The sequence below is a fragment of the Amblyomma mixtum genome, chromosome 7 (assembly GCF_055824585.1).
Source record: "Amblyomma mixtum isolate Tamu chromosome 7, ASM5582458v1, whole genome shotgun sequence".
NCBI classification, from domain to species: domain Eukaryota; kingdom Metazoa; phylum Arthropoda; class Arachnida; order Ixodida; family Ixodidae; genus Amblyomma; species Amblyomma mixtum.
Window position 1 is genome coordinate 31083064 of NC_143018.1, and position 25853 is coordinate 31108916.

The 25853-nt window shown below is 48.0% G+C and overlaps 1 protein-coding gene across 1 annotated transcript in view; it reads left to right on the plus strand.

Annotated features, from left to right (window-relative positions):
• LOC149335545 (calcium-activated chloride channel regulator 3A-1-like) overlaps positions 1–25853 on the plus strand; it is a 79998-nt gene that overhangs the window by 31559 nt on the left and 22586 nt on the right. Inside the window, exons 6-7 of the mRNA XM_089553964.1 lie at positions 10098–10212; positions 19909–20127. Coding sequence (XP_089410090.1) covers positions 10098–10212; positions 19909–20127 — 334 coding nt within the window. The remainder of the gene's footprint in view (positions 1–10097; positions 10213–19908; positions 20128–25853) is intronic.

Genomic DNA, 25853 nt, shown 5'->3' on the forward strand with positions numbered 1-25853 from the left:
TGTGTTTCTGGCGTCGCCAGCAGCGGACAAGGCTTCGACGGGCTTCCCACAGGTACAGATGGTAGTTATCCACGTCCGTGACCGCCTCTGAGAGCTGGATCTGAGTTTCGTGCGAGCAAAGGTGTGCCAGCCGCTGTTGGAACCATGCTGGGTAGCCTTGCTCGGAAATGGGTGTATTATCAGGTGAGTGAAAATTTTGCCTGAATTTCGTCCAATCTGGGATACGGACTTGTGTTCTGGGGCGCTTGAGGGGGCGTGTGCATAGTGTAATGTTAAGGATGCAGTGGTCGCTACCGAGGGTCTCCTCGGTGTTGAGCCAGTCTGCGTGTTGTATGTTGCGAGTGAAGGTTAAGTCCGGACACGTATCCAGTGTCACGGTGTTTCCTAGCCGTGTTGCGTGCATCGAGTCCGTGTGGAGGGTGAGGACCAATGTGGACGCAAGTTCCGCCAGCCTACGTCCGCGCGACTCCTCTTTGTGTTACACCCACAGCTGACTGGAGCGTTAAAGTCGCCCACAATCAGGAGGGGATCCCGACCCGCTACTCTTAGCGCGCGGCTAAATAGCTCCGGAAAAGTCGCTCGTTTGAGTTTGGGAGAGCAGTACACGTTGAGTATAAGCAACGGCGGGTCCATACGGTGGAGTGGTTGGATAGTCATCATTACATAGGAATACTCGAGCTGAAGGTCGAACTCCACTAAGTTGGCAGTGTAGGCTTTGTGAAGAAGAAGACAATACGACGGATCCTGTTGGAACGTCGTGTAATTTGAAAGTGTGGCACCCAGGCCTGGATCCTGGAGGGCAACCACGGCTGGTAGGTACTCGAAGTTTCAAGGTAGAGGCGGAAATTGGCCCGCTTAGCGCGATCTTTAAAGCCTCTACAGTTCTATTGTGTTATTCAAGTTGACATGGCCGAATATGGAGATGGCGGAACTCCTTTCATTAAGGTGTCTCGCCATGTTATAAACATTTTAGTGGAGAGGAGGAGGGATTGGCTGCCCCAGAGCGAGCTACTTGCGACATCAAGGGGGTGATGACGGAAGGAGCGGGGCAGCAGTCCTCACTGTCCGAATCAATAATCAGACGATTGAATTTTGAAGGACGGGATATGTCCTTAATGGGCCCCGTCCGACGGAGGAGGCTTGGCATTCCGAGATGTGTTTTGGGCAGGGTGTCGAACCACCATTTTTTCGGTTTCGGTTCGGGTTCGGGTTCACGCCTTTCGGGTTCAGTTCCGGGTTCGGCTCCAGAGGGCCATTCCGTTCCGGTTCGAACCGGTTCGGACTGTCCCGAACCGGTTCAAACGGGTTCAAACGGGTTCAGGACAAAAAAAAATTAGAACGCAGATGAGTTTCAGTCAACTTTGCTATGCATTTTCTTTTTTCTGGCACAACGGTATACAAAAAAATGCAAAGATTTGTTTACGAGAACATAAAACTATGCTAGTTTGTAAGGGTTCATGCTTAAGAAGCGCAGTAAACAGGTCAAAAGGAAGACTAGAGACGACGCAGACGCTGACTAACAACTGCTTATTACATTCTCGGAAAACTATATGAAGGCGCAGAACACAGTGAACAATCCAAAAAAAAACAGAAGAACAAAGATTAAAAATTAAAAAAAAAACATACTGCGCATGCACATCATAGTCGAGTTAGGACATCTGTTTCAACGAAATTCTAAGAGTACATTCTATAGTAGACGGCACTCCGCTATCTCCTTGACCTTACACTGTTGTCCAGAAAGCCTGTCTCCTTATCTACGAAATTGATGGATGGCGAACAAACACGCTCATCTGCTTCCTTCCTGATTCTAAAGGCCTCCAACATCCCCATAAAAATTCGATCAGGGTGAATAAGCAGGAGACCTGTCTTTCTAAGTGGGGAAGCAATAAGCATTTGTTCGAGCATCACAGTGTGGTGAAAAAAAGTCGCGATGTCGTACAACTTGGCTTTGCATTGCCGCGAGTGGAACGATTGCTCCCTCAGTAGATAAGACAAGTGTCCTGTTTAATAACCCTGTTTGCATATGTAGGGAGTTGGTCGAGGCCTATGTGATCAAGAAGGAAGCAGATGAGTGTGTTACTTCACCATCTATCAGTTTGGTAGATAATGAGTCAGGCTTTCTTAGTGAGGTCCAGGAGACAGAGGAGTGCCCACTACTATGAAAAATAGTCTTCGAATTTCGTTGAAAAAGAGTCATGACTCGACTGTGATGCGCATGCGCAGTATGGTTTATAAGTTTTAACCTTTGTTCTTCTGTTCTTGGGGTTGTTCCCTGAGTCCTGCGCCTTTATATACTTTTCCCAGAATAGAATAACCAGCTATTAGTCAGCGCTCGTGTCGTCTCCCGTCTTCCTTTTGTCGTGTTTACTGCGTTACTTAAGCATGAAAAATTGTTTACTGGAAAATTGCAGCGCAGCAGTAACAAGGACGAGACGAGAAGGACGCAAACACAAGCGCTGACTAACAACTGTGTTTTATTGCTCTGAGCCAGCCTATATAATATTTTCCAGTATGCAGAACCAACTAGCCAGTCACTATGTTTTAAGCAAAAATTGTTTAACGCGCGATGTTCTCACTTTACCCATTTTATTTATTGTCCGCAGCAAAAAGACGAATTTACGGCAAGAGCCGCAAAATGAAATGGACTCTAAATTAATGAAAATCGGCTATGTATACGTTATAATACACCTTATGAGGTGTAAGGCGAATAGCCGGTGGATTTTACATCTACCAGACCCTCCTGCTTGAGCAGTTTGAGAGATCCCGTCACGCGAGTAATAGGTCTCCCTTGAAGCTTGAGTCAGTTGGGACTTTACGCATTGTACTTACGGGGCCCCAAGATTGCCGCCGCATGCGCCCTCTACTTTCCCGCGCACTACTGCGAAACGAAACTGTCGTGTATCGGCACCTACATACAGACAGACACCTTTCCATCCCCCTGAAACCGACTTGCCAGTCCACCTCTCCTTTACTACATGGTAAGAAAATGTGCAAGAATCCCTCCACCACCCATCCGCCGCCCAGCAAGAGCCTCGTGGGAGCACCCGCTCTCCCTAACATCCAGAACTTACCGAGCATATTTTATTTAAATCACCTATACGATATCGCCTTTGTGACTCACGTTATATATCCCGAGCCCCTACAGCTCAGTATCTTCAAAAACACAGCTAATCATGGCTTAGAAATTATGACATTGACTTATTAAGATGACGTCAACATCCTTTCCCCTGATAAAAATATAATAAAAAAACACTCTCTTGGATGGGTTGAGAACGTTTCCTTTTCGCACCGACACAAATTGTCAACAGCCCCGCGGCGGTGGCTCAGTGGTTACGGCGCTCGGCTGCGGACGCGAAAGACGCGGATTCGATCCCGGCCGCGGCGGGCGAATTTCGATGAAGGCGAAATTCTAGAGGCTTGTGTACTTTGCGATGTCAGTGCACGTTAAAGAACCCCAGGTGGTCGAAATTTCCGCAGCCCTTCACAACGGCGTCTCTCATAACCTGAGTCGCTTTGGGACGTTAAAATCCAATAAACCAAACCAAACAAACTGGCAACATGTTTTTTTGAGACACTGAGCTGCAGCATTCTTGCAAGTGCAGCACTGTGCGAGGAAGAAGATATTACATTGAATGTTTGCGACTTTTATGGGGCGCTATGAAAGGCAACCTTTGCGTCAACCGAATTTTTTGCGCCCTTGATATAGTGAAAAGGAGTAGTTAATCTGGCATGAAGCATTTGTGCACCAATTTGTTTCAGGTATTTATTTTCAAAACTACAAACAACCCTGCAGCTATGCTTAATAGGCTACTAAGTGATCGCCTGTTTTCTCTGGACATGCTCGCGAGAAAACTTTGTTTCGATTCATTCGGTTTTCTCACGCTTCCCTTTCACTTACCTCTACGGCCTCTCCACAAGGCAGATGACAAATGTTGCGATCGGCCATTACTTCCTCTGCCCATATATCTACAGCCTTACCTAGACTTTCTTGATACTAGTGTATTAAAATGAAGTCAGCGGATGTACAGTGGAGCCCACTTTAATGGCCGCGGATATAACGAACGCTCGCTTATTACGAGCGGGTGTGGTGCTACCGTGAAAATATGCATAAGGGCGACGGAAATTCGTCGCAGATACAGCGAACAACTCTGGCCGCACCACTCGGTTATAGCGAACGAGGGGGCGCGGTGAACTACCCCGAGGTTGTAGAGGTCTATCTCCCGCTAAGCACGCAGATGAAATAGCGCCTCTCAACTTTCACGACATCGCCCCGGAAAGAACATGTGAACCCAGAAATGGAATTAAAAGGCGGCACTGCGGTGCACAGCGCTAACCGTAAAGTCCGCGTCCGGTAACACTGTAAATGGTAAAGTAAACACGGTAACGATATGCTATAACTCTCTATTGAAATAGTAAGTAACCGCCGGCCAAACCCGCGTCGATGGCCTACGAGGGCAATCATTGCCTACTCGTTCGCCGGCTCGGCAAAGCATCCCGAATGGAAGAAGCGCGGTGCACGTGAGACGGGGACATCGTCGAAAGCGAAGCAACTGACCATGGTCGTGGATCAACTAAAAGCAGTGATTTGATAATTCTGAAATCCTTGCTGGCCATGCCGGTCACGTAGTATACATAGCCTGCCCAGTCGTCTCCATCTTTTGCGCCGCTACCATGTGCAGGCATTGTCACACCGCGGACAGTGCAACGGATACATTCTGCGTCACAAGCGCTGTGCTAATTCGTCGCTGCATCTTCCCAGGAACGAGAGAAGAAGCTCGAAAACACGCGTGTCCAGATGCATGCAGATTTCTGGCAACGCTGCGTTGATCCATAGCCGAAAAGAGGTTTTCTCGGATAACTACGTCCCTGCGGACCACAAAAACGCAGAAGCGCCTGCTTTGACGGAGACGTTGATCACAAAGTGCGAGCTCTTCCTACTGCCAGGAATCTCATTTATGTGGCCGACCTGCCACCAGCTGCCATGCAAACTTCATCCATGATTAGTTATACCCCGTCCCTAAACTTGATAGTTGGCAGCAAGGTCTCGACGAGGATTAAATGACCACCCTAGATAGCCTGGAAGGAGCCGCGACAGGCTCTGCTTTGCACAAGCAGGCACGCATAACGCAGTTTCTTAAGAAATAGACGCCATTTTTAGTGGCCTTAGTGTTTTTGGCTGTTGTACGAAGAATCCACTCGCTACGAAGATCAGATATAACGAACGGAAGCCGCGTGACCGTCAGGTTCGTTATAAGTGGGCTCGAATGTAATTTCAATCAGCCACAAAAACCTTTTTCACACTTAAGACGTGGACCTGACATGTTAGAACGTACAGTCTTTGTCAAAATTTTAGAACCCAGGGGGTTCACTTCTAAGCTTAGTATTGGAACTCAAGGAGCATTCATGGAAGTCTTACCTATTGCAGGAGGCAGTACCAGAAATCTTCTCATGTCCAGGAAATTTGGAGCGCTAGAGATGCATTAAGAACGACACAGTGAGGCTCAAAAGAAAACCTCCTGGGCTCCAAACTTTTGACAAAGGCTGTACCTTCGTACCAAAGGGACGTTTGTGCCATGGTCAGTGCATTTCTCCCTGTGCGAGCAACGAGAGCCAATTTGAGCATTAAAATGATATTTTTGTCGTGAAGCTGTGGCCTTTTGGGACATGATTAAGCAGTCTCTTAAAAAACTTATTGACATCATACATTTCTTTATATCATTTATGTCTTCGATGAACAACTCCGGAATTCTGTGCGATCTCTTCGTGTTCATAGGGCCGTTTAGCGTGTGGAAAAACCGCATGATGGATGCACACGCAGAACCGCCGCGTTCAACGAGGTCGCTGTTCAGACAACAGTGCACTTTAACGCAGAAGGAACATGCTGCGCAAGTTCAACCTCCCGACTGGTTCCCCTTTCTTGGCGTGTGCACCGTCCGGAATTTTCATGTGCGTGCGGAGAAAGGGAGCTATGGTGGCGTGAGGCCTTATGCCGAGATCGCTGAATTCGACGCGGTCAAGTAAGGCATGAGGAGGGTCAGAGATGTTCCAGATATTCCATGCAACAACCATAAAGAAGCCTAGAAGATAGCCGACTAGCTTAAAGCATCGGTAAATAGAGTTTTCTGTTGCGCCGCCATTGGTACGAATCCTACTCGGAGTCAGAGGATATAGAGTATGCATACCCTGTTAGTTGTTCTTTTTACTGCGTTAGCGGTATAGCCTGCTATCCCAAAAATAACCGCGCTTTGTGTGTGTGTGTGTGTGTGTGTGTGTGTGTGTGTGTGTGCGTGCGTGCGTGCGTGCGTGCGTGTGTGTGTGTGTGTGTGTGTGTGTGTGTGTGTGTGTGTGTGTGTGCGCGTGCGCGTGCGTGCGCGTGCGTGCGCGTGCGTGTGTGTGTGCATGCGTGTGCGTGCGGGTGTGGGTGTGCGCGTGCGTGTGCGTGCGCATGCGCGTGCGCGTGTGTCTTAGAAGAAACACGCACACTTAGAATTCTTAGAAGCAGAACGTGGACGTGGAAATTAGAAGCAGAACGATTTCAGCGGATCTGCATAACGAAATCACTTCATCGCAGTTACATTTCACAGCAGTAGCATCTTTCTGGGCGTAATCACTGTCGCATGCCAGCGAGCTCATATATTTCCGCATTGCCCTTTTAAGTATTCGGTATTTAATTTTTTCTTTATTAGTACATCTCCACCGTTGCCAAGAAGCCGCCTTTCGTTGCTTATTTCCGTCGCGTGCAAACAAGAATATGCGGATTCTAAAAAAAAATAAAGAAGCTGTACCAATTTATACATCCTTCTTTTGGTAATACTAGTAGTAATATCTCGGGTTTAACGTGTCGAGTAGACATTGGGGCTATAGGATAGATGGTGTAGTGGAAGGCTCCAGATTAACGGGGACCAGCTGGGGATTTTCGGCGTGTGACAGAGCACGCTGGTTTTTGTATTTTTGGAATCAGCAGCCGAGCTCCAGAGCCATTGAGCCATTTTTTTTCTTCGTTGCGCTACATCGTGAGGGGTTTTATTTAGAACCTCCTGTCTGAGACAATAGACAGTTTTAGTATAGCGTTTGCGTTTTTTGCGTACGCAACACGCAAGATGTTTGCGTACGCTAAATTCAAAGCGCGAACAACACTTTTAGGTGAGCGTTTGCGGACCGTTCCGCAATAGCCACTAAGTAGACATACAACATCCAAGTTCAGCCCCGTTTGGGTAAGTACCTAGCGCCACCACACGTCGAAAAAAAAATTGAGGTCGTTTTGATACAAGTGCTAAAAATGGCCGTTGCCATGACGACAGTGTACACAACCTGTCGTTAGGCTTACGGGCTTGAAAACAGACTGCTATCTCAAAAGTACCGGCAAGTTATCGCACATAGCATTGCGTCCCAGTGAAACGACAGAAAGCGGAAGCGAATACCACCATTTATTGCCAGTTGAGCGCCGAATAACTCAATGACGAGGTATTTTAGAACCGAAGCGGGCAAACAGGGCGCCGCCATGTTGTCTCCGCAAGCCCCGCAAAGACGCTACGCTATTTCCAGAAAATTGCGTGCGTACGCTAAACGCTAAGCTTCTTTTAGCGTTCTGCGCATGCGCATTCTACATGCGCTATTTTATTGCGTACGCAAAGGTTTTGCGTACGCTATACTAAAACTGTCTAATGAGCGCCTACAAAAGTAAATGTTGCACTACCCACTGCGGTGGCTCAGTGGACAGGGCGCTCGGTTACTTATTCGGTGTACCCCTACTGCGCCTGTTTCACTTTTTTCTTACACTCCCACCTTCCTTCCTTCCTTACGGCGCGGTTCAGGTGTCTATCAAGAAGTGAGACAGTTACTGCGCCATTTCCTTTTCTCAAAAACGACCATCGCAACGTAGTTGGATTCTCGCGTTAATATTTCATCTATTTGTGGGAAATGACGCAAAGAAAAAGAAGGCATTCTCAATCGGTGCTTAAATGACGATAGACACCCAGTTTTATTGCGTGTTTCCTCATTTCAAATGACGCCATAGATATTAGAATATATGGACCACCGTGTGGTATTCGCCTACTGCCACTAAATAATTTAGAAAATAATTTCTTCTCCCATGCTATTCCGGTTTCATCAACCAAATGATGGTTGTGACCTGAGTTCAACATTAGGTCACGTGAGGCACGGGAAAACTAATAGAAATGCTGATACGTTGTTTTGACTCACTATAGCACTTAGATCAGCCGGCTTCTAGACCTATAGTTACAACCAACGATGTATCAGCAGTTATACTGCCGTTTTATTGCACCTCACGCGACCTAATTTCCTCTAAACGTCACAGCCATCGTTATGTTGGTGAAACCGAAACAGGGTCATGAAGAAATTCAAATACAAATTATTTATTATGTGTTGGTGAAATACCACGCCATGCTCCGTGTACAACAATGTCTAACGCATCGTTTGAAAGAAGAAAGCCCGCAAGCAAAAATTTGGTCTCTATAGTACTTTATTGAGTTAGAGTAGTCCTAAAATTTTGATTAATGATTTACACAAATATATAAAAGGGGAGGAGCAATAACTCAAGATTTCACATAAACCTGACGTACAAAGAATTGGCGGTAGTACATTACAGAAGCGTCAATTAGGCTTTTTCCCAGGCACCAGACTTCCTGTAAATTTGCTGTCGCATATACTGGGTACCATTTTCGCAGTTCCCAGGACAGACAGCTACGGGAGGGTAAATCTATGCGCTAGATCATATCATTTTGTCCGAAAACAAGAAGTATGCCGAGATGAAAAAAAGTCGGGCTGAACCGGGTCCCGAACCGGTTCGGAACGGTTCCTTTGAATCGTTCCGGTTCGGGTTCAGTTCCAAGATGGCGAAAAAATTATGGGTTCGGTTCGGTTCCGGTTCCGGGCGAAAATTCGGGTTCGGTTCCGGTTTAGGGTTCGGGTTCGGTTTCGGTTCGACACCCTGGTTTTGAGACCACCGCGCGTACTGCAGATTTGACCTTGATCAAGGTCTGGTCTATGGCGGTCTTGATTATAGATCGCAATTTAGAGGTTAAGCGCTCCTCGGGAGCTATGTTGTCTCTCAAGAGCCCCAGCCCGCGCTTTTCGTTTGTTTTCATGCATGTCGGTGTCCATGTTACGCGGGAGCGGGGAGAGTCAGAACATATGGCTCCACAGTCCTGGGATACGCTGCCTCCTCTAGAGTGCAATCGTGTTGGATGTGTAAGCGGTTTAGCAGGCGGCGTCCGGGGGCCGTCTCCATGTGCCGCGTGTATTGGTTTCCGAGGTGGGCCTCCCGCAGCTCCTGGTAGGAGTTTAGCACCCTCGATGCCTTGAGTTTGGCCTCAGATGCAGCCACCCAGAGATCCAGGGCTCACTTAGTTGCCTTGCGGATGATCGCGTCTATCCGCGCGTCCTCTTTCTTAGTAATGCGAAGGTACGGCACGGCGTAGAGGATCCGTATAGTCAGGAAGGCATCGACGAGCTGAAGCGCGTCCTTTCCCCGCATACCGCCCCGTTTGTTGGAAACGCGGCGGATCATGCGCACTACCTGTTCGTCTACGCTCTTGAGTATCGCAATAGTGGAGTCAGGTCCAAGTCTGCGGGGAATGAACCCCCTCCCCTCGGTAGTGCAGATCGTAATTTGGAAGTTTAACATCTTAACCACACATCAGTGACGCAAGCATGAACACCGCGCTTAAGGCTTTCCCCTCTCCACCCTTTAGGTAAAGAAAGTGCCACCTGAATTTTTTTTGTAAAGAAGCTCCTCTTCTGTGGTTTATGGTGGCCTGCGAGAGCACATCTCTTGTGACTCGATGTTTTATTCAACTTCGATATAGCGGCGCTGCCCAAAGGACTCTCGCTCGCCGAGCGAGCTTGTCAGTGATATTCACTTGACAGTGATAATCGAGGAAATTTTATAAAAAGGCTCCTGTGCAAAGTAGCAATCCAGTCAAGAGTTCAATGGCTATGACAAACTATATTTCTTAAAGTTGCCTGCCCTAATGTTGCGGCTATTATTATTACTTGGAATCGTCACAAATGATTCTACGCGCTACTGAGCACGCTGAGCAAGGAGAGAATGAATTGGAATTCTTTTCTTATTCCAGCCTCCCAAGGCCGGACATCTCCAAGCGAATCAAGGTGACCTTCGATGAAGCACAGCCGGACGACAACTTCACCGAGCCCGTTGCGCTGGCGCTGGACGTTTCAAAAAACATGAAGGTGACCACTGACTTTCGCAGTCATTTCCTTGTGTGTGATGAGTAGAGGCCGCATTTTTAGGCACTAGAAAGCACGTTTTAGGCGCCATAAATAGGCGGCTAAAATTGCATTTTAGGCACCTAACGGGGAAAAATAGGCACTATAAACTTTATCAAAAGCCCACACAGTTCCGAGCTTCAGCGCGCAATATCTGCCGTAAAAGAAAACAAAACACAGCAGGAAAGATTTGGTACCTTAAGCAAGGTGCGAACATTAGAAGCCGTTTTTCTTTTAAGGCTGTCGCGCAACTTTTCGTACAATACACATGCTTCAGCAGAGCAAAAGGGACGGTTACCAACCCTTTTAAAACACTAAGGTGTACCTCGAAACAAACAATTCGCTTGTCGTGTACAAAACTAGAAACAATGAACACCTTAACAGGAGACTGTATTTAGAAATTGATAGAAACACTGTCAATTCAAAGCATCTAACAAATGAGTTCAGTCTTCGCTCACACAAGAATTGAACTTACTTATTGCAGGCGTACACGATGCTTCAACATTATTAAATATGTTGTCATTTGTGTAAACAGTGTTTTATAGTTTGTGGCTGGACGTTTCTGGAGCCGGGCGGCTATCAAACGGTGCTTGCCATTAGAAGGGCCTGGAAACCATAAATACGACATGCTAGAAAATGGTACACACAGTGCGGCTTGATGCGGAATATGCCGAAAAGAATCATAGTTCTGCACGGGCCTACGTACATACACGAGGATACATGGTAAAATAAACATCATCCAATTAGAAATCACTGTTAAAGCTATATGGAAGCAGTAGCAGACAAGCGCTATCTCCAGGTTGATGGACTCAAATTTATGCCTCTGATGCCGGAAGAGTGGCCTGCATGCAAGCATTAAATAAACATTGTTTGAGTCATTTACTCTATAGTTTGAGTGCACGAATGCGTTTTCGTATGCATGCACGACTGCCAGCTGTCTACTGTGGCCTGCTCCAACAAGATTACCGCCAAATGCCATTTGATGAAGATGGCATGCGGCTGGGGCACAAGGAACTAAAATAAGGCAGGTTACCCAGGTGGAAATTTTAATCAGTTAAATTGTTTCCAGCAGGTTTATGGAACAATTTACAGTTCGTTTCAATTGGAACCAACTGGGAATTATTTGGACGAACCTACAACTTACTCCGTATACTTTCCGAAATGTAGTGCCATCTGGTCAACTACCACTTTAAAAGCGAAATTCATCAACAAGCTGCCACGATAAAATGCCAGAAATTATTAAAAAGGTTGCTTCTATATTTTCGGCTGACGTGGTTGGTAGTGTGTCCGCAGCCAGCGTAGGTGCAGTGTTCACCCCAGCCAACTGACGAGGTCATCTAATGTTGCCACGTGTGTGTTGTACTCAAAACCGAAATGGATTCGAAAGCAAAAAGAATCTGAAAGCAAAACCATAGCGTATTTCAGGCCCTTTTTCTGTAAAATAGGGCATTTTTAGGCACCAACGTCGGAAACAGGCATTTATAGGCACAGACACCCAAAATAGGCATTTATAGGCACTATAAAAACAGTATTAAACATATTGTCAACACGTAATTCGTGCTCATATGTAAAAATGGAGCGCCTACGAAGCGTTGAAAAAAATAGGCATTTGCCTAAAATCCGGTCTCTAGTGATGAGATACATGGCGCCCTGTAAGGATAATACACGCGCAAAGCCTGTTTGTGCGTGTGTGATACATGGCGCTCTGTAAGGATAATACACGCGCAAAGCCTATTTGTGCGTGTGTAAAAAACTCTCTAATTCAATTTCAATCCGGCTGCTGGGACAGGATGGCGATTATATGGAGGAGCTCTTGTACGCATCACTTAACGTCAGCTCGACTTGTGACATCATAGTCACAGCTCAGCTGCTCACACCGGCAGCTGAATTCCGCATGCTGGCCGACGTTTGGCAATGTCTTAAGCATATTCTGACAGACAGTGAGCAACGAAGAGCAGAGGGCGCCACCGCTGCTCCGTACTGTCAGTCTCCAGTGCGCATGCGCGGTCACCCTGCGCTATCGATGCGTGGGCCCTGGTACTGACGTCATGCGGTAGCAGTGGCAGCGCTCTCTATACTATAATTAGGATCATCTAGTTACTGTAGCAAAGCCGCTGTACGCCTCCAAGGGCCGTAGAGGTGTAGCCAGAACGGTCGTAGACTGACGCGCTGAAATTTATTAGTACTTTTGACGCCACGAACTAGACTAGACGAAGGGTGCATGACAACAACTGGAATATTTCCCCTTTTAAGAAGAAAGCCTTTAATGCCTCCTCATTGTTGACAGAAGGCTGACAGCAGACGCTTGTCTGACTTCACGTCACCAGTGAAGAGCGGTAACCCTAACGGCCAAGGGTTTGGGGTGCCTTCCCGCCGCGGAGACGCCGGTGCGCCCGCGGACGCGCGGCATAGCGTTCGCGCAACGCGGGTCTAACGACGCTCGCCAGTGAGTGTTTACGCTTCATTCATGACTACCACGAGCATGATGAATTCTCTGAGAGGCTACGACCCGACGGAGAAAGACTTCAGTCATGTACCAACATCCCAGCAGCAGCTGATGCCCCCGCAAGGTTGCCGATAGAAGACAACAGCCACGGCTGGAACATATGGTCCCGGCGCAACAACGACAGAGCGGCGCAAGCTGAATCCACACCTCCCAAGCAAGAGCCGGAGAAGAAAGAACGCCGAGAGCCTCCTGCACCGAGACTTCCGCGTCTACCGAGTCTTAGGAATTTTCCATACAACCTCATTATCCTACCTAAAACCACGGTGGATCAGCAATCTCTGCCTCCACGCTCCTACGATCTCGAATTAGGGATCCAAGCAGCCCTCAACACCCCTCTACAAGAAAAGCCAACGCCGCGCGTTGTTAGGGAGCAGAACATTATAATGGTGTGTACTCACTGCGAGGAAGACGCGTTCCGCCTCGTCAAGCTTAATTGTCTGCATCTCGACGGCAAGAGTATAATGGTCGCCGCCTACGTTGCCTTGCCAGAGGATGTTGTAATACATAATAATAATACATAATTGTAATACATACAGGGGTGTAATACATAATATAGAGCCTGAAGTGAGTGACGACTCTATCTTCCAAGACGTCTGCTCACCCAGCCATACAATCCTGGGAGCGCGCCGACTGCGCAAGACTACGCCGGCAGTCATCGTCTTCGCCAGGCAGAAGGTTCCCTTCACGGTCAACTACGGGTGGCCAGAGCGCCGCTGCTACATCTACCGGAAAACGAAGGCGGCTTGTATCAACTGTGGAACGCCAGGTCACCGAGCAGTCGTCTGCCCGAAACCAAAGGGGGCTGCTTGCCAAACCTGTGGAACGCTGAGTCCAGATGAGACGCACGTGTGCGCACCCGTTTGCGCGCTGTGCAAGGGCCCGCACAAGACTTATGCAAGAGACTGCAAGGAGAAATTCCAGGAACCGCTGAACGAGAACGCTAGTACCGCGTCATCAAACGCGGCATCAACAACGAAACTTGAAGATTTATAGAAGGCAGGAGCAGGCCGAGGCAGAAGAGGCAGCCTGCACAGCGACGGCGAGGAGCATCGTACATCAGATTCCCACTCTCCTTCCGCCTCTCGCGGCCGTTCGAGCTCAAGACGCCGGGCAACAGGCTCCAACCAGAACGCCAGTCACGTGGAGGCGGGTAAAGAACAAGGCAAGGAGAACCTCATCAAGACCACCGGGGCCCTGAAGAAGACTTCCTCGGGTCAGCTTTCAGATTCGAAGGTGAGCTTTGCAGAGTGGCCTCCACAGCCCTCGTCCTCCCCTCAGAGTAACACGTAGTTGGCAGCACTCAGAAAAGAGATAGAAAGTCTGAAAAAACAAGTCAGCGCTTTAACAATCCAAAACCAAGAGCTTAAGCGAGCAGCTACTAACGCAATAACGCCGGTAACTCAGCCGACTCCTCAAAATCAAAAACAGCAGGAAGTACCTAGCTCCCAGCCTGCTTTAGGCGAGGTCTACCAACAAATTATTCAAGAACTGAGGTGCTTCAAGGAGGAGTTTCAAGCTTTTCCAATTTACGTGAACGCCCAATTCCAAGACATTTGAGAGCAGATTGCAAACAACCGACGATACACGGAGACGGCAATTTCTGCACTTCGGAAGGAACACGGGTATAAAAAACATAAGTCCAAATTCGCTCGTACAATGCACGTGGACGAGCCATCCGATACGGATTCAACATGCCAGCCAAACCTAGAGTAAAGGTCTGGCAGTTGAACGGCCGGGAACACAGGAGAAAGCAGGCTGCTCTTAATCTCCATCTATCTCAGGAATCTTACCCACCGGCAGCTATCCTAATTCAAGAACTCCACCTAATACCTATTAAACTCCAAGATTATGTGACTTATCAGCACGACCTGTTAACTGCCACGTTAGTGCACAAATTATACACTGCCATATTGCACGACCCTTTCGAGCCGGATATTGCGCACTGCTATATAACTATTCTTCCTCTCCAAAGAGGAGCGGCAAGCACGCACGCATTGAATGTCTACAGCCTTCCTAAAGACAGGCACGCAAAATCGGGTTCCCTCATAAAGAAATTTCTAACCTTAGCGGGCCATGCCCCCTGCGTGATTGGGGGCGACCTCAACGCACCACACCCTTCATAGGGCTACCCGGCAGCAACACCAAAAGGCAGAAAACTGGACGACGTAGTGACGCAAGAAGGGTTATCGATTCCCACCGATCCCACTTGCCCTACGAGGCTGGGAAACAGTGTCAGTAGAGATACATGTCCTGATCTGACTTTCACCAAGAACATTCAAAGCACCATTTGGAAGAATGCCGAACGGCACCTGGGAAGCGATCACTTCATACTTTCTCTGGAGATAAGCACAAACGCATGCAAGCGCAAAATAGGTATCGCAAGAGTTACGAACTGGGACAGGTGGAGAAAGGCCCAGGCATCTACTGCAAACCCTGTTGCCGACCTAGAGGAATGGGTTAAAGATGAGGTGCACACTTTGAAAACCTTTACGAAAGAGGTCTGCACGACAGAAGATTGCCCAGCGGTCGATCCGCACCTTCTACATTTATGGGAGGCGAGGCACTCATTGACAAAGAGATGGCGCAGACAACGGCTTAACCGCAAACTCAGAAGAAAAATGGAGGAGATAAACGAAAAGGCAGAATCCTGTGCCATATCCATAACCAGACAGAACTGGAATTCGCTCTGTGATGATATTCAGGGGAAGCTAGGTGTGTGAAAGACTTGGAAGCTCCTACGTTTCCTAATCGACCCCAGCAGCAGCAAGTCGGCCACTAAAGAGAGGCTCACGAGGATCGTACACACCACCCCGGGTACGGACACAGAGTTGATGGAAAAGCTCAAGACCAGGTATCTGTGCACGGAACAAGTCGTGGAGCAGCCGGAGTATTCTGGGCTGCCGAATTCCAAGCTGGACATCGCACTCACGAAAGAAGAAATCAAAGCAGAAATCGCGGCCGTGAGACAAAATGCAGCTCCAGGTCCAGATCAAATAACAGCGAAGCTATTATTTAATCTCAGCGATGACACCATCACCTCGCTGGTGGAATGCTTCAACGAGCAGCATTGGGCTACAGGAACGTTACCAATATCCTGGAAGACAGCCGAGGTTCGGTTCATTCTGAAGCCGAACAAACCCCTTAAACTGGATAATCTAAGACCGATATCACTGACCTGGTGTTTGAAGAAGCTCATAGAGAGGGTCATCAACACGAGACTGAGGAGACACTTAGAAGATACAGCCTCCTACCTAACACTCAATTCGGCTTTCGCCCTCACCTACCGACACAGGACGCCCTCTTGTACTTGTACAAAGACCTCCTTGAGGCACCTCTCAAGTCGCAGACAAGGGCCATGCTGACACTTGACTTGAAAGCAGCGTTCGATAACGTTCTGCATAAAAATATCCTGCAAAGTCTCGCCGATACCAACTGTGGCGCAAGAACCTACAACTATATCAAAAACTTCTTATCAGCCAGGCAAGCCGCTATAAACTTCGGTGGAATAAAATCAGATCCCATCACTCAAGGCCGGAGAGGAACTACGCAAGGGGCGGTACTGTCACCCCTCTTGTTCAATTTGGTTATGAAAGATCTACCAGGCCTTCTTTCCTAAATCCCCGACATCAAACACACATTGTATGCGGATGATGTCACTGTCTGTTGCAACTCGGGGAGTGACGTCGAGATCGAGGAGCGTCTTCAAGCAGCAGCGGACACGGTGGACCGGTACGCCAGGGAGAGAGGCCTCCAGTGTGCGCCGGAAAAGTCCGACTTGCTAATCCTGAAGAACCAGAGGACACCCCTAGCGCAGAAAATCTCGCTGTATATAGAGAACCACCCAGTACAGAAACCCACGGAGATCAAGACCCTATGGCAGTATATCCCGCAGGGGCGACAGAACACCACCGCTATGAAGAAGCTTACAACATCCACCGAGCAAATCCTCCGGATGATACATCGTATCCGAAATAAACACTATGGCATGAAGGAAAGGGCGCAGCTGTAAGGCGCAGCTTTTCAATTTCTCAAGTTGGCGCAGTGCCACTGAGCTCACGTTAGAGCGAACTCGTTTAAACCTCATCGAACTCTCCAAACTCCGTTGAACCTGTAAAGTCTGAATCACGAACCACCTTTGCAGGCTGATGGTGCTCGAAACTGGTTTTGCCCCCGAAAGGACACAGCGGGGTTTGCGGAGCCTCTTCCAAGCGCACACCCCTGAAGAAGCCGGGCGCCGGGCCGGGGGTGGCTTGTACCCATTTTTACCGGTGGGTGTCCGGCGGTGGGTTTCGAACCAACCACCTCCCGCAGCCGAGGCGGACGATATCCGCTTAGTACAAGCTTTCATGATCTCGCGGATAATGTACGGGACGGCATTCCTTAACCTCTCCAGGTCGGATATTGAAAAGTTGGAGACACTCATCAGGAAAGCCTACAAGACGGCACTGGGAAGCACAATGGCTCTCACAACTCAATAGGCTCGCACTTGCAAAACCCGGCAGTGAACTGCTCGAGAAGATCCATGTTAATCAGCCCTATGCAGTTGACCAAAGGGAAGAGGTCCCACGCGATGTGAGAAGACGCATCAACGTGCACCCCATACCGCGGATTATGCATCCCTCATATATCATCGAGAGGACGAAAGCAAGAGGGGAAGCCCTGCAGAAGAAATGGGACAAGCAAACACCCTTTACGTGGACGCAGCAGGACCAAAGAATGGAGTCATGACTATTGTAGTCTGAACGCCTTCAGGGTCGATGGTGAACTGCGCCTCGGTGAAAACATCTAACCCCACTCACGCAGAGGAGGCAGCTATTGCATTAGCTGTAGCATCTAACCTCAACGCCATTGTGCTTACTGATTCCCTGAACGCCGGTCGCAACTTCAATTACGGATTAATTCACAGGTCAGGGTTGGCATTGCTGACTAAGCATCCACCCAGCCAAGCCTCAGTCATCTGGTTTCCCGGTCACCTGGAACTACCAGGAGGAAACGAAGTCGCTCACAGGCATGCCCGAGCTCTTCTATACCGGGCATCTTCCCCTGATGACCATGAAGGGTGTCGCGACCTGATAGGTTTAGCAGTGTATGCTGACTGGTGTATGCTTTTAGCAGTGTATGCTTTTCACTGGTGTTCACCGAAAAAACCGAAATTTGCACAGACTCCCAGGCCGCGTACCGCCACTACCTAAAGGGCGTGGCGACGCCGGCAACACAACGTATTCTTGCCACAGTCACCTCTCTCGACCGAACGGTTACTCTGTGGTGGGTCCCTGGGCATGCCTCGATCCCCGGTAATGAGCGCGTTCATGCGCTGGCCAGAGAACTCTCCTCCCGGACCCCGGATGATCAGGCACCCAACCCTGCGCAAGAATCCCCATCGGTCCTCTCTACATATCACCAAATCACCACATTTTACAAACTGACTGTTCACTCTCGCGGGCGCTAACTGACGACTGCATCGTGCGAGTTTTCAGATACGTAGACGACTTTTTAATACTCTTAAAAATGAATCCCAATGACAACCCACAAGAGGTCACTAATGAAGTTTTAACGTCTTTTAAATCCAAGGCTTCCAGTTTGAATCTTACCGTAGAATTGCCTGAGAACTCTTGCTTACAGTTCTTGGATTTGAGATTGTTTTTAGTGAACCGGACCACTTGTGTTGGATGTACATGCCTAGAACAAAAAAGGCCTTTTTACCCTACGACTACTGTCACTCTAAGCTTATGAAGAGAGAAATTGCTTCATCCTGCTTGAGGTCATCATTATTTATGTCCTGTTTTCACAAGGTTTCACTCAGATTTTCCGCTCAAGTCGCACGCCTTTGTTCTGCTGGGTTTCCATCGTCGCTTCTGCAGGCCGCTGCCGGGTCTGTGTTGCAAACCCTCCACCCAACTTCTAGTGCTCGAGAATCTGGCATTCGTGAGAGGCTGAAGTTTGAAGTACTGCTCTATGTACATAAGACCTCACTAGGCCTGAAGAGGGTGGAAAGAAAATTCCGTGTGGAAATCTTCTTTTCGGCGCCTTGTAAGCTGTCCTGTTTGTGCGCGCAAACTAACAATGAATCAAGAACAAAAGCAGGCTGTGGTGCAAACCACAAAATCAAGTTTGTGTCCTGTAGAATGGGAGTCGTGTATGAAATCCCGCTTAGTTGCGGCTCAGTTTACGTGGGACAAACGGGACGCTGCATTAATAAGCGCCTCCAAGAACATAAAAATTTGTTGGGCTCTCAAAGCGGCATGCATTTGCCAAAACACTGTCTTTCGTGTGACAAAAAATGCACGCCAGTCTTTGAGCGTACAAATATAATCGGAAGGGCCAAAGACCAGAAAGCAGTTTAGGTCATCGAAGCCTGGAAGATTGATAGATATGGGCCCGAAAAGTGTGTAAGCGAGGCTTCGGTCCATCTGCACAAGAAGGAACTGAAGTTCCTGAACTCGATTAGATAGAGATTGCTTGTAGCGCATGCGTAGGGTTGTCGATGGAAGGAAGATGTGTTTCAATAAACAATTGCAAGTCCGCCCTCGTCCTGTCTACTTCTTCCCTGTGTATCGTCCTTTGCGTGGTTTTTGTTCTAAGTTCATCGTAAAGTATTACTACGATCGTACATTATCTTATTCAGATGCATTAGTTTTGTCTGTTCATGTTAATCCCCCAAAAAATATGGTACAGTACATTGTATAAACACGAATTCTTTTTTTTTGTTTTCCCGCATCAAAATTACCTCTCACATAATTTTCTATATTTGTAAACGCTCTCGAAATCAAGAGTTTCATGGTAAAGGCCTCTACAGCCCTCACTCCTTAGGAGACGCCAGTTCCATGTTATTTAACATATGTCTGTTGCAGATATACACGTCTAAGACCTTTAACAAAATGGCCGGTTAGAAAGTAAGAGAGATCCAGGCTGCTGATAAAGATGAAGCCGAGCGTTTGAAAGTTCTTCGTTCTATCGATGGGCGCCGCGAACTAATTTGCGGTCGGCTTCTAACAGATGGTGTTCTCGTGTCCACCTGTACAGAATACACGCCAACCATCGCTGCACCTTCTTTTGCTTCCTCCTTTTTTCTTCATTAATGCGTGACGTCTACTTTCACTTCCAAGACTGACTGCATTGAGTTAATTCCTCCTGATGGTCTCTCCCCCCAATAGCTGGTGGATGCCGACGAAGAGTTCAAGAGTTCGCTTGAGAGGAGGTTCCAAGTGGACGCCGCTGTCGGAGACTCGACGGTGGTGTACGTGAAGCGAAAAAGCTCTGGCAACATACGAATCCACGCCAGCCTCATTGACCCCAGCGGAAAGCCGTGCCAACGTTGCCATGAAACGGCGAACAGAGACGAAGTAGCCATCGCCATACCGAGTCCGGCAATGGTAAGTGGCCCCTTAAATCTGTACGCTCTTGACCAGTTTGACATTTCGTAGAAGACTCCCTAAATTGGAGCAAGTTACCCATCAGTGCTGCGTATACGTGCCACATCGGTGCCACATCGGTATACGGTGGCCACATCGCGAGCTGAGATGCTGCCTAGCAACTGCCGCAGCTGGCAGCTGCGCTCGCCAGATGGCGCCCGCTGCGTCATCTGGCATGTCGTCAGAGTAGGAGCCGGTGAAATCGTGTGGCAACAGCAGAGGATGAGCCAGCGTTGCAACGTATATATAGAAGGGGCGGCTTGGTAGTATTCGTCGGTAGATATGAAGATTCGGCGAGACTGAAAGAAGCAAGCTTCTTCGTCGGTACGAAACCAAGAGCAAGAAGCGAGCCAGGAGACGGAGGATGAACGAGCCGCACGCCTCGAAAAGCGTCGTAAGTACGACCCGGCCAGGCGAGTGGGTTCAGATAAAGAACACCGGAGTCTGCGTCTCCCTTAAGGAAATAATCGCCGCCAATCCTTTGCCTATACCGTAGGAGTTCCCAACGGTGAATCGTGTGCCGTCCGGCCGGTAGAAAGCGGTCTGGCCGTTGAACCGGTGTACGTGTGACCAAGCAACTCTATCCGGGAAACCATTGAAGTAGTGCCAACCTGTATCCCCAAGCTTCGAATTGCCGAGGAACTGCGTGTCGTGGCAGGAGACATTAACAGGGCGCCGGACTCGATTAACGTTCCATTTAAAAATAAGCCCAACCTGGATCTGGCCAGTGACCCCAACATGCAGACTACACTTTTGGGAACCGCGATCGCCCTGGTTTACCAGAGACAAACATTGGCCTCAAAGTACTCTGTCGGAGCCATTGAGACGGCTGCTTGCTACTCTACCGACCAGCTTGCTACTTCACCGACCGTCTTTGTGGCAATTGACAAACGACAATCTGAAGAATTTGAAAACAAATGTGCTACACTTTACAAATGTCTAGTGTTTAATATAACCATGACTTAACGATAGGTAACAACAAAACCTAAACATTGAGACATATCAAGCTCAATGATAAAGATGTAACCTCTTTGATAGCCAAGCTAAACGATAAGATGAACCGTACCTCTCGCTACGCACACCCAGGCATAACTGAGCTGAGCTACGGTCATTTCTTTTTCTTTTGTTGTGTTGCTTTAATTTTTGAGAGTAAAATAAATATTTTATATACCAGATAAATCAGAAGAACCTAGAAGAAAGACAATCACATGTTGCCGGGTGGATTCGCTCCCCATTACCTCTGCATGTCGCGTACAGTGCTCTACCGACAAATCCAAATACTATGGGGTGACTATGGTCGAATACTGTGCTGTGTATAATGAACGTAAATGATTTTTTTTGCTGGGATGGCTTAGCTAATGAAAATTACCAGATGCAATAAGCATGATGAGAACGCCGGACATGGGTATGTTCGCTACTGGTGGGCGGGTGTGGGAGAATTTCAAGAAGATGGAGGGAAAATGGTAGCTTAGAATCTGCTCTTGCGGCATTTCGGGATATATGACTGAAGGTTGATTTGAAAAGGTAAATTAAAAAAAAACATTAAGACCCCCCCCCCCCCTACTGTTTCACGATGGGTGCTATAAATGCTGTATTGGCTGGGAATTGTGTGGCTGTAATCATTTTTGCGTCACATATTATCTATACGAATCCTCGTAGTTTTGTGAATGGTTTGAAGCTATGCTTACTATATAGTACGTTTATCCCAAGGTGGTGAAGAGTTTGGACGTGGTTTCTGCTGGTAAATGTGGTAATTGTCTAGTGTTGTGTGTGTTTTGAGCAGGGTGTTGAACCGGAACCGAACCCGAACCCGAAACCGGAACCGAACCCGAATTTTCGCCCGGAACCGGAACCGAACCGAACCCATAATTTTTTCGCCATCTTGGAACTGAACCCGAACCGGAACGATTCAAAGGAACCGCTCCGAACCGGTTCGGGAGCCGGTTCAGCCCCACTTTTTTTTTGCGTTTCGGCATACTTCTTGTTTCCGGACAAAATGAGATGATCTAGCGCATAGACTTAGTGCAACATTTACTTTTGTAGGCGCTCATTGCCTCAGACAGCAGGTTCTAAATAAAACCCCTCACGATGTAGGGCAACAAAGAAAAAAATGGCTGAATGGTTGTGAAGCTCTGCTGCTGATTTCAAAAATACAAAAACCAGTGTGCTCTGTCGCATGCCGCAAATCCTCAGCTGATCTCAGTTAATCTCGAGCCCTCCACTACACCGTATATCCTATAGCCTCAATGTCTACTCGACACGTTAAACCCGCGATATTACTACTAGTATTACCAAAGGAAGGATGTATACATTGGTGCAGGTTCTTTTTTTTTTAGAACAATCTTGTTTGCACGTGACGGAAATAAGGAACGAAAGGCGGGTTTTTGGCAATGGTGTAGATGATCTAATAAGCAAAAAATTAAATACCGGATAATCAAAAGGGTAATGAGGAAATATATGCGCTCGCTGGCATGCGATAGTGATTACGCCCAGAAAGATGCTACTGCGATTAAATGTAACGGCGATGAAGTGATTTCATTACGCCCATTCGCTGAAATCGTTCTGCTTCTGAGAAAAAATTGCTGCCAGTCGCCAGCGCGCGGCTCCATCCGCTGTTATCGCAGTGCTCGACCTTGAGTTCTCTGTCTGGAGACTCATATCTACTTCTTGCTGTCGTACTTCCGGTTCTTAGTGTCTGACATTACAGGCTTATGATTCTTGGCGTTTTTTTTCGCGTACAACGCTTGGGCGACTCAATACTTTGAGCCTTGACAACAATCTGCCTCGGCTATACCGCGTACAGGTGGGTGATGGGGGGGTGGGGAGATGGGTGAAAGTTTTTTAAGGTGCATTTTTACCAGTGAATGCCCGGATGTGCGCCCACCGGAGTGTGCATCAAGGATGGAGGCTGCACGCACGCACTCCCCCCCCCCCCCGCACACACACACATAGTGCGGTTATTTTTGGGAAAGCAAGATACACTATTAACGCAGTAAAAAGAACAACTATAAGAGTACTCATACTCTATCCTCTGACTCCGAGTGCGATTTGTACCCATGGCGGCGCAACAGAAAACTCTCTTTACAGATGCCTTAGGCTACTCGGCTGTCTTCGGGGCTTCTTTTTATGGTTGTTGCATGGAATATTTACAACCTCTCTGATCCTCCTCATGCGTTACTTGGCAGCGTCGAATTCAGCGATCTCGGCATAAGGCCTCATGCCACTATAACTCCCTTTCTCCGCCCGCACATGAAAATTCCAGACGGTGCACACGTCAAGAAAGGGGAACCAGTCAGGAGGTCGAACTTGCGCAGCGTATTCCTCCTGCGCTAAAGTGCACTGTTGTCTGAACAGGAACCTCGTTGAACGCGGCGGTTCTGCGTGTTCATCCATCATGCCTGTTTTCCACACGCTAAGCGGTCCTATCAACACGAAGAGTTCGCATGGAGTTCATTTCATTTCATTTCATTTATTTGTCCCTTAAAGGCCCGAAGGCATTACATAAGGAGTTCCGGAGTTTCTCATCGCAGATGTAAATGTTTTAAAGAAATGTATGATGTCAATGGGTTTTTTAAGAGACTGCTTAAGTATGTCCCAAAACAACACAGCATTGCGACAAAAATATCTTTTTATTTCTCAAATTATCTCTCGTTGCTCGCACAGGAAGAAATGCACTGACCACGGCACAAACTTCCCTTTGGCGCGAAGGTTCATCCTAACATTCAGGGTCCATGTATGAAGCTTAGAAAAGGTTTTTGTGACCGATTGAAACTACAGTCGAGCCGACTTATAACGAACCTGACGGTCACGCGGCTTCCGTTCGTTATATCTGATGTTCGTAGCAAGTGGATTCTTCGTACAACAGCCAAAAATACTAAGGCCGCTAAAAGTGTTGTTTATTATAAAACTGCGTTATGCGTGCCTACTAGTGCAAAGCAGAGCCTGTCGCTGCTCTTTCCAGGCTATCTAGGGCGGTCATTTAATCGTCGTCGAGACCTTGGTGCCAACTATCAAATTTAGGGACGGGTATAACTAATCATGGATGAAGTGTGCATAGCAACTGGTGGCAGGTCGGCCACATAAATGATTCCTGGCAGTAGGGAGAGCTCGCACTTGGTGTTCAACGTCTCCGTCAGAGCAGGCGCTTCTGCGATTTTGTGGTCCGCAGGAATGTAGTTATCCGAGGAAACATCTGGTCGGCTATGGATCAATGAAGCGTTGCCAGAAATCTGCATACGTGTGTTTCTAGCTTCTTCGGTCGTTCCTGGGCTGATGCAGCGACGAAGTAGCGCAGCGCTTGTGGCGCAGAATGCATCCGTTGCACTGTCCGCTGTATGACAATGCGTGCATATGGTAGCGGCGCAAAAGATGGAGACGACTGGGCAGGCTATGCATAACACGTGACCGCCATGGCCAGCAAGGATTTCAAAATTATCAAATCGCTGCTGTTAGTTGATCTTCGACCATGGTCAGTAGCTTCGCTCTCGACGATGCCCCCGTCTCACGCGCACCGCGCTTCTTCCATTCGGGATGCCTTGCCGAGCCGGCGAACGCGTAGGCAATGATTGCTCTCGTAGGCCATCGACGCGGTTTTCCTCGCGAGCATGTCCAGAAAAGACAGGCGAGCACTTAGCCGCCTATTAAGCATAGATGCCAGAAAGAGGCCGCTTGTAGTTTTGAAAATAAATGCCTGAAACAAGTTGGTGGACAAATCGCGCACGCCAGATTCACCACACTTTACCACTCTATCAAGGGCGCAAAAAATTTTGTTAACTCAAAGGTTCCCTTTGATAGCGCCCCAGGAAAAGTCGCATTTGCCAATTTGGTTTGTTTGTTTTGGTTTATTGGATTTTAACGTCCCAAAGCGGCTCAGGCGATGAGAGACGCCGTAGTGAAGGGCTGCGGAATTTTCGACCACGTGGGGTCCTTTAACGAGCACTGACATCGCACAGTACACAAGCCTCTAGAATTTCGCCTTCATCGAAATTCGTTCGCCGCGGCAAGGATCGAACCCACGTCTTTCGGGTCAGCAGCCGAGCGCCGTAACCACTGAGCCACCGCGTCGGGGCTGTTGACAATTCGTGTCCGTGCAAAAACGAAGCGTTCTCAACCCATCCAAGCGTGTATCTTTTATGATACTATTTTTATCAGAAGAGAGGAGGTTGACGTCATCATAATAAGACAATATCGTAATTTCTTACTGTACTGTAGTCAGAAGCCACGATTAGCTGTGTTTTTGAAGATACTGAGCTATAGGGGTCCGGGATACATAACGGGAGTCACAAAGGCGATGTCGAATACATTGTCGAATACAGGCGAATGTCGAATACATTGGCTTTCCTGTAAATGCACCCCTTTTTTCAAACGTACTAAAATAGTGTATAAACATAAGGACCAACGTACGCGGGAAATAGTTGAAGCTCTTTTAATTCGCCGGGGTCTTGACAATTGCGTCAGCAAGCCTTCCGTCACGCTAACACAAAAAGAAATTGACTATATCAGCAGTTAAGTACGCTAGTGTAGGTTGCGATTGTGTGCTTTTGTTTGCTGTGTTTCTTGGCAATCATCACTGATGCTGTATCTGTTGATTGTGCTCCCTTTTCGCCTATTTATTGCGTGCGAGCAATAAAGCATTTTAGTCGCAAGTTAGCGCTGTGTTTGTCCCTACCTTAGTCCTGTCTTTCGTG